We start from the raw sequence: 12,733 nt of genomic DNA on the forward strand, positions 1-12,733 counted from the left end.
GATAACCCAGGCTTGTATAATCACACATCCAATAATTGAATACTGACATATTTGGATCATTGAAGAAAAATATTAAAATGTTCTCTCCAGTTATTAATTAGTGAATCAAGCATGACCCTGGGAACTTGCTTTTCATTTTAAAACAGGGGTATGGTTAAGAGATGGTTCAGATTGGCTTATTCAGGTCTCTTGAGATCTCTGCCGGTTTGCTTTGCAGACTCCTGGTGGCTGGAGAACAGCATGGCGCTAAACCACACCGCCCTGCCCCAGGATGAGCGCCTGCCACACTACCTTCGAGATGGGGATCCCTTTGCTTCCAAACTTTCCTGGGAAGCGGATTTGGTGGCTGGCTTTTACCTAACAATAATTGGTAAGCTTCCTTAATTTTTCTGTGCAAAGGTTGCATCTAGAAAATTCATGGGCTGATATGTTGATTTTGCACAAAGATTCTGACACTTAGGTGGGTATTTTAAGTGGAGACGGAGAGAGGGAGGAGGGCCGAAGATGGGGTGGCATTACGGAGCTAATAAATGTTTCCTGGAAACAACTCTCTGTTACCTTTATTATTAGGGATAAATATTCCCTCAAAAATCTAAAGAAATTTTATAGCAAAATAATTGATTTTGAGACTGTATTTCATTTTGGTTGCTTTGGTTGTAGGTTTGTCTTCTGAATAACATTAATGATAATGAGATCTTATTTAAACAGAGTGCCTTTACTTTTTAAAACATGCTTTTGATATAGTCATAAGAGTACAGGCTCAGAATGGATCTTAGAAATCATCTAGTTCAGCCTCCTCTTTTCACAATTGAGAAAACTCTGGCCCAGTGCTGTAGTGATGATGGACACATTGAGTTTACTTCACCTAAAAGTAAAGTTGTATCACAATATCATCACTAAGTGATTTTGGTGGGAGTTGGAAAAATGTATTGGTAATAAATGCAAGTCAGTCCAAGGTCAAAAGATTTTTGTGCATAATCCACAACATGGTACATCTGCTTCCAGACTCTGCTATCCAATGTGGTGGCCACATGTGGCTCCTGAGCACTTCAACTGTGACTTTTCCAAAATAAGATGCACAGTAGTGTAAATACACACCAGATATTGAACTTAGTACTATAAAACATAATGTAAAATAGCTCATTAATAATTTTAAAAAATTGACTACATGTTGAACCCATAACATTTTGGATATATTAGGTTAAATAAATATCTTATTAAAGTTAATTTAGTAACATATTTACTCTGTTTACTGTGGCTACCAGAAAAATTTAAAACACACATGTGGCTCATGTTTCTGGTTTATATTATGTTTATATTGGACAGCACTAGTCTAGGCAATTAGAATTCAACTACAATACTTTTCTTAAATTTAGAAATGTTTTAAATTTGGGTAACCAGTGTGCAGGTGGGTTATATCTTTAGGTGTGTCTGCCTTTAATCTTTTCAAATGTTGGGTCAAGCTTTCTCTCTCTCTCTCTCTCTCTCTCTCATTCCTTCCCTCCCTCTCTTTCTCTCAACTATTTATTACTGACTAAGAATTTCATTTAACCTCCTGAAATTAGCAAAACTCATTAGAAAAGTCTGGAGACCCCTCTATGGTCAGTACTTGAGGCAAAAGGAATTGATGAGATTTAATCAGAAATTCTGCTGCAAAGGGATTCCCTGGGCCCTTGGCTTTATTATTAGTTATTATCAAACTGATTTAAATTCTGTGTCTTATAAATGGACACCATGTCCTTCCAATCACAAATATATATTGAGTGCCTGTACCTTGCCACTGTTTAAGTTGCTGGGAATATAATGGTGAACAAAATGGCAAACTCGCTGTCTGCACAGGGACTATCTGGTAGCAAAATCCACACCGCATTTTTATTAAACATAAGTACTTTCAATTATCAGAAAAGACAGAAAAATAAACATCTTATAAATTGAATTTGTCTCAATCAATTGCAAGGAATGAATTAAACAGTAGCATCTTTAACCTGACCAATTTCTCAAGATGACACAAATAAGGAGGTATATCAGTTCCATCCCACCTTGGCATGAAGGATCGCAGGAGGAGAGGCAACCAGTGGGTGGGTGGGGGGAGTCAGGAGGATTTCTCACTTGATGCACGTGGGGTGGAAGGAAAATCCACGATCGTATTCAAGGGGCTTGATGAGATGGATCCAGAAAAACAGGTCCCCAAAGAGTCTCTTAATAAATGGAGCATCAGGTAACTCAGAGAGCTGGGAGTGGAGCCAAAGGCATGTTCCAGAACAGTCATTCGGGCTGAGGCCAGGGGCAGCTGGAGGGGGTTAGACTCATCCTAGAGCCAGGTCCTGGGCTTGATCCTGTGTCTGGTTTTCACCTCCTCCTAGGATAGGTGTGCAGGGATGTGCCCAGCTTCTTTTTAAGGAACCACAGTGGAGTGACATTCTTGGCGAGCTTTGTGAAATACTAGGAGTCTTAGGGAAAACTGGAAGGTGAAAAGATAAACCTGAGTTTGGAATAGAGAAGAAATACATTAGAGACCCATTTCCACCTTCTACTCTTCTACTGTAAATTCTTAGTTTATTAACTGTCTCTATATGAGATTTTATTTTTTTATATTCATAGAAAGATTCAGGATTTTGATAATTTAAAATGTCTCCCCTCCCTTTATTCTTTACCTTCTTAATCTTGTTTTCCTTAACTACCACTAGAAATAAATTTGCATTCTCTTGACACTCCCCTACAGATAAGATTGCCTGTGGAAATTACCTACATGCGGCTTGAGAGAGTTGACTATTTTTCTATAATGCTTTGGGCACTGGGTAAAGCCTTATGAAGTAGAGTTAATATAGATAATTTAAGAAAGGATAAGTAAGAAAATCAGTATTCTCAAAAGAGATGTAGGAGCCAGCCCTGATGGTGTAGTGGTTCAAGTTCTGTGCTCTCGTGGCTTCTGCGGCCCAGACTCGTTTCCTGGTCACAGAACCACACCACCCGTCTGTCAGTTGCCATGCTGTGATGGCAGCTCACATAGAAGAACTAGAAGGACTTACAACTAAGATATACAACCACGTTCTGGGGCTTTAGGGAGAGAAAAAAAAAAAGAAGAAGATTGGCAACAGATGTTAGCTCAGGGCAAATCTTTCCCAGCAAAAAAAAAAAAAAAAGAGATGTAGAAAGGCAAAGCGTGTTTAAATGAGTTTGTGTATAAAATACATACACACCCTTACAGTTTTTAATCTTTTAATTTAAAGTAGATGGCATTTATTTATAATATTTCAAGCCATGTTTTCACGTTTTAATTTTCCAATGTGCCTTACTAGCTGGTTTCCTTTAATGAGACGTAGGTTTCATTTTAGTTGGTTTGCTCTAGAACTCCGTAATCTCTTCTATTTTTTTCCTCTTCTGTCTTAAGGAAGCTAAAAAGGTTTAAACAGACCATTAGGCAGCGCTGACTCCAGGGATTCAGAATTCCCTAAGAGCACAATGCAGTTAGTTCCTGTTGGTTTCATACCATCAGCTGAAACACACATTTCTTTCCTTGCCCCTCAAATGAATTGTGGTGGAGAAGTAGAAATTAAAATAGAAAAATCTGGGTTTCTCCTGTTAATACTCTCCTTATTCCTTACTACTAAAGGCAGCTGTACCAGATTCTCATTTATACACAGCTACTCTGTGAAGCAAGAAATCCTGAGGAAATCTACTCTACATGTTAAGCTATGGAAGTAGGTGTATTCTTTTCTTAAATAAAGTCAGTAGGGATTGGGTCTTTTGGATTTAAACTGGGTGTGTAAGAACTTTTGAACAGTTTCATGGTAACGCCAAAGCCAAGTAGTCATTAATAAAAAGATATAAGAGAGTGGGAACACATTTCTACCATTGTTGGTAGGTCGGTGGGTTGAGGGTCACTTTCTCTCCCTTTGGTGGGAGGGGGAGAGGCCATATTCTCAATAGTCACCCACTTCCCCTTGAGACCTAGTTCAGTAGCAGCTGCAGACACCCAGCGTCCATGTATCCTCAGGAGGCAAAAGTCCTGGGATGTGTCTCCAGGAGATGAAATTTTCTTTGCAGAGGGTTATGCCATAGCTGGCCTCTGCCTCTCCTGAATGCTGGGGCTCCCTCAGGAGGCCACGGTGATAGTGAAAGCACCTCGTTTGGTTTGGGTCTCTTCATCTTCAGAATTTATCAAGAGCCAAGGGATTAACCCTACTTATCAGAGGGAGGGAGTTCTATAAAGCCGATACTCTCTAAAAATGGCTGAGGAATACTCCACCCTGGGGGCCAGTACAAGAACTGGCCATCGGGATGCCCACACCCTCCTGAGCTTCACTGAGAAGTTAGTGGTTCCCATTTCTGGGTAAGTTCAGTCTTATGATCCCTGACTCTTATCCCTTTGGAGGCAACCCATCCCTCGCCTGTCACTCACAACTCATGCTTTTTATTTCATCTTCTGAATTTAGATTTTTATTTAGAGTCCTCTCACTACCCTCTAAATCTATGGTGACCATTTTTGAAATTGAGAAGTGTTTCATATTCCAGTGAATTCTAAAACCTAGTTTTAATGATGGGAATTTATATTTTTCCTTGTAGGGATTCTGTCCACATTTGGAAATGGGTATGTCCTTTATATGTCTTCTAGACGAAAGAAGAAGCTGAGACCTGCGGAAATAATGACTATCAATTTAGCAATCTGTGATCTGGGGATTTCAGGTAACAACCGTGCCGTTTCTTCTTTGGGGGTTTGAACGATGCACCATTCTAAAGCCCTCACTGGCTCAGAGATAACCCCTAACCCATCCCCTTTTGTTCCTTCCTTCACAAATCATCTTTACAGAGTTTGTGGTAAGACAATGGAGTGTTATCTGGTTAAAGAGATCATTCATTTAGCATTTATTGAGTTCTTTCTATGTTCCAGGCATGTTAGATGCTGAGAATACAATTGGGAATAATATATCCTATCTTAGACGCCTCAAGGTGTAGTGGGCTAAATGATTCAGAAAACAGAAACTTACAGGCAGGCTCCAGATCACTGTTTTAAATTCTGTTACACCTCTCCCACTCTTATGGAAATCTGCTGAAATAAATATCAAGAGGGTAAAGTCTTAAAAGGTAAATGATGGCCGAAGACAGTCTGAGAGGTGAGTATAGGAAGAAGGAGGAGCTGCCCTGCTAATGATATATTTAAGTGATAATATAATGATATATTTAAGTGTGGCTTGGGGACCGATTGCAAGTATAGGAAGCTTCCAGTTCAGTGGTTCTCAAACTTGGCTGCACAAAAATGTCACTTGAAGAACTTAAAAAAAAAAAAATACCCATGGCTGTGTTTCATACCCAGAAATTTTGAATGAGTTGGTTGAGAATGTTACCTGGGCATCAGGATATTTAAAATTAGAAAAATGAGAATCCAAAATTGAGAACTACTGGTTTATTTCTTGCTTTTTTGGCATCTCTGATAACCCAGAGAGGAGGAGTTGAAATAAAATTTCTCTAACTGCAATACATTTTTACAAATATGAATGATGTGGGGTAAGTCACTTCCCTTTGCTTTCATCTATAAAATTCTACACACACTCAAATGTGTCTTTGGATCCCAACATTCTGCTCTTTAGCCTACAGTTTTAAGTTACTAGAGGCAGAGAAACTGAGTTTGAACAGAACAAACACACCAACTCCTCTTTCCGCTGGAAACCTTTTAGCAGTTTCCCATCTAAAGCATCCCTTTTAAAATGTTTCCTGATATTTGTTTCTCTCTTCATTAGTAGATTTTTTTGCCACTGCCAATCTCTAAAGAGAAGGGTCCATAATAAGCCTCTATCTATTGAGTCACTATTTCTCACACAGCCTTACTGGTGCAGCTTTATTTTAACCTTTAATTCTTTATTTCATTGTGGTAACATTGGTTTATAACATTATATAAATTTCAGGTTACATCATTATACTTTTATTATTGCATAGATTATATCATGTTCACCACCCAAAGACTAATTACAATCCATCACCACACACATGTGCCTAACCATCCCTTTCACCCTCCTTCTTCCCCCCTTCCTTTCTGGTAACCACCAATCCAGTCTCGGTCTCTGTGTGTTTGTTTGTTGTTGTTTTTATCATCTGAGTGAGATCATACGGTATTTGACCTTCTCCTTCTGACTTATTTCACTTTGCATAATACTCTCAATGTCCATCCATGTTGTCACAAATGGCTAGATTTAATTGTTTCTTATGGCTGAGTAGTATTCCATTGTGTATATATACCACATCTTTATCCATTCATCCCTCGATGGGCACTTAGGTTGCTTCCAAGTCTTGGCTATTGTGAATAATGTTGCAGTGAACACAGGGGTGCATGTATCTTTACGCATGTGTGTTTTCATGTTCTTTGGATAAACACCCAGCAGTGGAATAGCTGGATTGTATGGTAGTTCTATTCTTAATTTTTTGAGGAATCTCCATACTGTTTTCCATGGTGGCTGCACCAGTTTGCACTCCCACCAGCGGTGTATGAGAGTTCCCTTCTCTCCACATCCTCTCTAACACTTGTTGTTTCTTGTCTTGTTAATTATAGCCATTCTGACGGGAGTGAGGTGATATCTCACTGTAGTTTTGATTTGCATTTCCCTGATAGTTAATGATGTTGAACATCTTTTCACGTGCTTGTTGGCCATCTGTATATCTTCTTTGGAGAAATGTCTGTTCAGGTCTTTTGCCCATTTTTTAATTGGGTTGGTAGTTTTTTGTTGGTGTTGTTGAGATGTATGAGTTCTTTATATATTTTGTATATTAACCCCTTATCAGATATATGATATGCAAATATCTTCTCCCAATTGTTAGGTTGTCTTTTCGTTTTGTTGATGGTTTCCTTTGCTGTGCAGAAGCTTTTTAGTTTGATGTAGTCCCATTTGTTTATTTTTTCTATTGTTTCTCTTGCCCAATCAGATATGGTACTTGAAAATATGTTGCTAAGACCGATATCAAAGAGCGTACTGCCTATGTTTTCTTCTAGAAGTTTCATGTCTTACATTCAAGTCCTTAATCCATTTTGAGTTAGTTTTTGTGTATGGTGTAAGATAATGGTCTACTTTCATTTTTTGCATGTGGCTGTCCAGTTTTCCCAACACCCTTTATTGAAGAGACTTTCCTTTCTCCATTGTATGTTCTTGGCTCCCTTGTCGAAAATTAGCTGTCTGTAGATGTGTGGGTTTATTTCTGGGCTTTCAGTTCTGTTCCATTGATCTGTGTGTCTGTTTTTGTGCCAGTACCATGCTGTTTTGGTTACTGTAGCTTTGTAGTATATTTTGAAATCAGGGAGTGTGATACCTCCAGCTTTGTTCTTTTTTCTCAGGATTCCTTTGGCTATTTGGATAAATTTTAGGATTCTTTGTTATATTTCCATGAAAAATGTTGTTGGAACTTTGATAGAGATTGCATTGAATCTAGAGATTGCTTTAGGAAGTATGGACATTCTAACTATGCTAATTCTTCCAATCCAAGAGCCATGTGCTGCCTTCTTATTGAGAGTTTATATGGTCTTGGTTATTTGGGAAGGCTATTTTAGGAATGTTTACCCATGCACATTAAGAGGAGCATATCATGTCAGGCCCCTTTCTGTGAAAATAGTCATGATGAACCCTGGGGAATTTGCGAGGCTGCAAAATGGCTGCCATTTTGGCTATTGCCACACGATGGCGGTGTCACAACAGGAATGATAGCTTTCCGGGTCAGCTCACCCTGCTGACTCCTGATGGTCCTCTCCCTGTTACTGAACGTCAAAATACTTGAATGAAACCTGCCATTTCAGCCACATTCTTCCCCAGTGAATAATACCAGTTTCATGCTCAAGGCTGAATTAGACTAGGCTTGAATAAAAATGCCTTTAATTGGTCCTATACATTGAAAATGCTTTCAGCCAAGCAAGGCTGCTCTACAATTGCACAAATTACCACATTTCTCTGCATATGTCTTTAGAGTAATCTACCAAGAACGCATTTTCTTCTGTGCGATAGCTTTCTCTGATGGACCCAGACCATTTTTTTCAGCTTCTGAGTATCTCTAATATACTTTTCCTTTCCAATAAACCTTAAAACTTTTTATGTCTGTGTTATTTTTTTCTTGGTCAACTGTATTTCGTTACAAGCTCCTTGCAGAAGCACATCCTAGAGACCAGGTGTATCTCACTTCCACTGCTAAAATTTGCTGTTTAAATATCAATGGTTCTCCATTGGGTATGTGTATTAGAATAACCTGGGGAGCTAAAAAAAATGTATATTGATGCCTGGGCTTACTCTCGATAAATTCAATCAGACTATCTGGGGGTCAGAGTCCTGGACATCGATATTTAAAATAAATCAAAACAAAGCAAAGCAAAACAAAACAGAACAACTCCTCCAGTGATTCTAACGTGCAGCTAGGTTTGGAAGCATTCTGCTAGGTGGAGGAGGGAGAGACAGTCTAGGTTCATCAAATCTTGGCTCCAGGAAGAAGCTTAAAATAGCTTTTGCTGATGGGTCCCAGGCACAACAGACACTCATTTCATTCCATCCGAGTCACTTCCACTTGTCTTTTGCTGTTTTTAGCCGTCACCCAGCAGATACTTAGCTCAAGCTTTGAGTTTTCTGTCTCCTCTCTCTAGAACATTTTCCCTCTAGACGTTGCCTGGGTCTCTACCACTGATGTAGGCATCCGCCTAAATGTCGCATTCCCAGAGAGGTCATCCCTGATCCCCTGATGTAAAACAACAATTTCTGTCTATCTCCTTCCTCTGCTTTATTTTCCTTCACAGCGCTAATCACTACCTATCATGCCAACATATCATATCATAGCTCATATGACAAATTACTTGTTTCTTTTGTCTGCTCTCTGTGTGGAAAAAATGAATTTGTCCATCTGGATCTCTATTTTGTCCTCCAGCACCTCGCTCTATACTTGTTACATAACAGGCACTAAAGAAGTATTTATTGGGAAAAAACCCAATTCTTCTACCCTCAGTTTCCTCACTGACAATGGAGTTAGGCTCACTAGGATCAGGAAGCGGTAATGTGAGGGTGCACTGTCTAGCAAGCTGGAGGATGGCACTAGCTGTCTAAACAGGTAGAGGAGATGTGCGTCTAGCTTAAGGAAGGCACTCAGTAAGTATGTGTTGACTGACTGAACTAACAGGGACTTCTGTGTACCTTTGTATGCCAAGCAAGAGGCACAGCTGGGAGGGATAGGGCAGGGCTGGCACCTGCCAGCTGTGAATATCAGTCACTTGGTTTTCCTAATGAGTTAAGGTTAGGGAACCTTCTTTTGGTAGATCAGATAGAGACTTCAAAGAGCTTCCTCGGCACTTTCGCTTCAGGGAAGGTGAAGATTGAATACAATGACTGAATAGGGAGGGTGCAGGGTGTGAATTAAAGTAGAAAAATGCTTTCTAGAAAGTAAAAAACCACAACAACAAATGGAGGCTGAAGTTATAAATAGTTTAAATCCCAGAAACCTGGGTCTGGTTGTAAACACATTGAACCCAACATTTGCTAAAATAGCTCTCTCTTGTGTGAACGGGATACAACTCAATAGTGAGTTGAGGGAGGTGGGTACATTTTAACTGGAGGGAACTTCCCTTGATAAACTGCTTGGCGCTCTAGTTGTAGGCAAACCATTCACGATCATCTCCTGCTTCTGTCACCGCTGGGTGTTTGGCTGGATTGGCTGCCGCTGGTATGGATGGGCTGGATTTTTCTTTGGCTGTGGAAGTCTTATCACTATGACTGCTGTCAGCCTGGATCGATACCTGAAAATCTGCTATTTATCTTATGGTAAGTCAGAAGGTTTCTCATTCTCTGATAGTCAAAGCTAGGTGGATTGTCAGCGCTGTACATATTGTACCTGTAGGTAATAAACAAAGATTATTAATAACTCAGGGACCAAGAGTACTTCCATGTCTAGTCTGTCTTGTTCTAACCTATGTTTAAAGATTTGAACCGGTGTCAATGTAGATTTCTTTTAGCACCATTTTTATAGGAATGTCTGGTGATTGGCTACAATGCTTTTAAAAGTATCATTTCCTTGTATAAAGTGTGTAAGCTTCTACCATGTTTTGCCATGAAAACAAAAGAAATAAAATGCGTTGAAAGGATGTTTAGCTGGTTTCCCACATAGTAAGTATAATTGTGTGAAAAGATGTTTCTAATTCTCCTTTAGCACTCAGGTTCCCCATGATATCAGAGATGAGGGGTCCAAAATGTCCACCTCCAAGTTAGAGAACTGGATAGCTGTGCCTGCAGGAAAGGACACACATACAGAAATACCGCTTGACATTCTCGTTGAGGTATTGGCAGGTAGAAACACAAGTGACAAGAATTGGTGAGGGGTAAGCCAGCAATAAACAATTTTCAGAGGCTAAAGACTTTTCTTAATGTTAAAAATAAATTTTTAGTACTTTGGCTTCTTGGGGTTCATGCATTTATTGAACCCTAAAGAGAAGCATTTAGGCCCTTAAGTTTAGTATTGAGAATCTGGTGCAACCAGGGAGTAGTATTGGCTCCGTCCGGATAAAGCTGCTTTGTTCGTCAATCTGTCAATCAGAGTGGTTATGACCATGGGGACAGAGCATGGCCTGGAGCCTGAGGTGGAAAAGATCAGGTCGACTTGACACTTTCAATGTGGTGGAATTTCCTTTATATTTCGAAAGTTTACAGTCCCAAACTCCAAGGAAACCATGCAACGGGGGGAAGCGTCATGGACTACTATCTTCATGATCCAGCACTCACTTTTTATTTTTTAATTTGCATCTGTTTTTCTAAACAGTTTAAAACTTCCAGTAGAAATAGCTTGAATCAAAATTTTCAATAAAGTAGAAGAATATACAATTATACATATTCTGGATGACTTCAGAGTCAAATTCTTTCTATAAACTTATGTTTGGTCATATCAAATAGATTTTAAATATACCTATTGATTTTTTAGATGAGAAGGCAAAAAGTTCAACTTCCTGGGAATACGAAACATTGACGTCTCTGCTTTTAAAATATTTTTTTGAATTTAGGCTTTGTGTCAATTAAAGAGTTGATACTGTCCACCCGTAGAATCATTGCAGTTATAACTCCAGATGGGAACTGTACATATTTTTCAGCTTCTTCTAAGGCTGACTCTCAATAGTATGGTTTCATCGTTTGATCTGATGCACTATTAAACCCTCCACACAGTGTCTTAGAATGTTAGAATTAGAAGGTCACTTGGGGACATGTAGACCTTTCTCCCATGTAATGTGGTAAACTGTTTTAAGGCATCCCTGACAGACAGCCATTTGGCCTCTTCTTGAATAATTCCAGTGACCAGTGACGGGGAGCTTACTACTGCACAAGGCAGCCCATTCTCTGATTGGTCTGCTCTCATTGTTACAATGTTATTCCTTATATTAAGACAAAACTGCCTCCCAGTAACCTCCACCCATTGGTCCTAGTTCTGACTTCTGGAGCAACACAGAACCAATCTACTAATCTACTCCCTCCTGTACTTGACAGCCTTTCACCATACTCGAATGTAAGTATAAAACACCTCACCAAGTAACCCTAACCATAAATGCTTATACGTATGCCTATGCACATTCCCATAAGTATATGTGATTATCCGTGCCAATGTTTTATCCATTATAATGGATAACCAAGATCTGACATATACTGTGGCTACATGATTGTTACCCCTATCTGGTTGGGCTCAAGAAATTTTGCATTTTATGATACAAAATGCCATGTCTTTGAAAAAAATAGAGACAGTAGAAACAATCTGTTGCATTTCTTATCAATGCTAAATGAGGCAAACACAGGAGTAAAAATTCATGTTAATGTAGTTCTTCATAGTTTGCAGAACAAGCCTTGCATTATTTTATTTAATACTTATTAAAATCTGTAAGCAATATATTCTTATTTCCTCCATTTTACTGCTAAAAACACCTATGTCTAGAAAGGTTACATGAAAAGGGTCAAATACTAGAAATGAGAAGAAGTAGGCCCTACTGACTTCCTCATCCTCACGTGGTACTAAGCAGAGTCTATGTTGAGTCTATGTTGAAGCAATCATTTGGCTTTTACTGAATATGTTTTGCTATTTCTTCTCTGCTACTACAAAACCAAGGCAGTCAGGAATCGCTTCTCCGGCCCTTTTGGTTCGAGGGATAAGTGGGGCGTGAAAGTAATTTCCTGTGTAGGCTGCAGCAGTAGATCAGGCTGACCTGTCTTCTGTGGTTGTGTTGAACTTTGGAAAATGATATTAGTGCTTTACAGCTTTTCTTAGATGACTGCACTGTTTCTTCCTCTTGGAATTCTCTTTTGGTTAATGGAAACTAGTGCTGAAAAACGAAGCTCGTTTTTTGTTTTCCTAAAAATATTTTTGCAGAATTACTTTTGCAGAACATGATACAATCTACCTAGATTCTCTACCTCTCCTCCTATGGCTGTGTGAGCGTGGCTGTTGTGTTAATAATGTTTGAAGATTCAAAATCTGCTCTCACCAAGCAGAGTCAACCACTTTGGCATCACACCGCACAGTCATAATCACGGCCCACCAACCCCCACTCGACAAGTGCTTAGGAAGACAAATGAGATGAGAGGACACAAAAGCTTTTAGGAGGAAGGGTATTCTGAAGACACAAGCAATGTCTTATCATTTCTCATCTCCCCCAAAGATTTAACCTTGGATGATCCAGTAATACATGCTTTTTTGGGCTCAGTACTTATAGTCCACCAATTGGCTTCTTACATTGGATAGGATCTCACAG

General features: G+C 39.3%; 1 protein-coding gene across 1 annotated transcript in view; it reads left to right on the forward strand.

The window, feature by feature from the left end:
* The first annotated feature begins 233 nt into the window (after positions 1-233).
* Positions 234-12,733, forward strand: part of OPN5 (opsin 5) — a 29,429-nt gene continuing 16,929 nt past the window's right edge. The window contains exons 1-3 of the mRNA XM_004424042.2: positions 234-370; positions 4,567-4,686; positions 9,603-9,773. Coding sequence (XP_004424099.1) covers positions 241-370; positions 4,567-4,686; positions 9,603-9,773 — 421 coding nt within the window. The 5' untranslated portion in view covers positions 234-240. The remainder of the gene's footprint in view (positions 371-4,566; positions 4,687-9,602; positions 9,774-12,733) is intronic.

This window comes from Ceratotherium simum, chromosome 13 (assembly GCF_057802395.1).
Source record: "Ceratotherium simum simum isolate JZ-2026a chromosome 13, ASM5780239v1, whole genome shotgun sequence".
Taxonomy (NCBI): domain Eukaryota; kingdom Metazoa; phylum Chordata; class Mammalia; order Perissodactyla; family Rhinocerotidae; genus Ceratotherium; species Ceratotherium simum.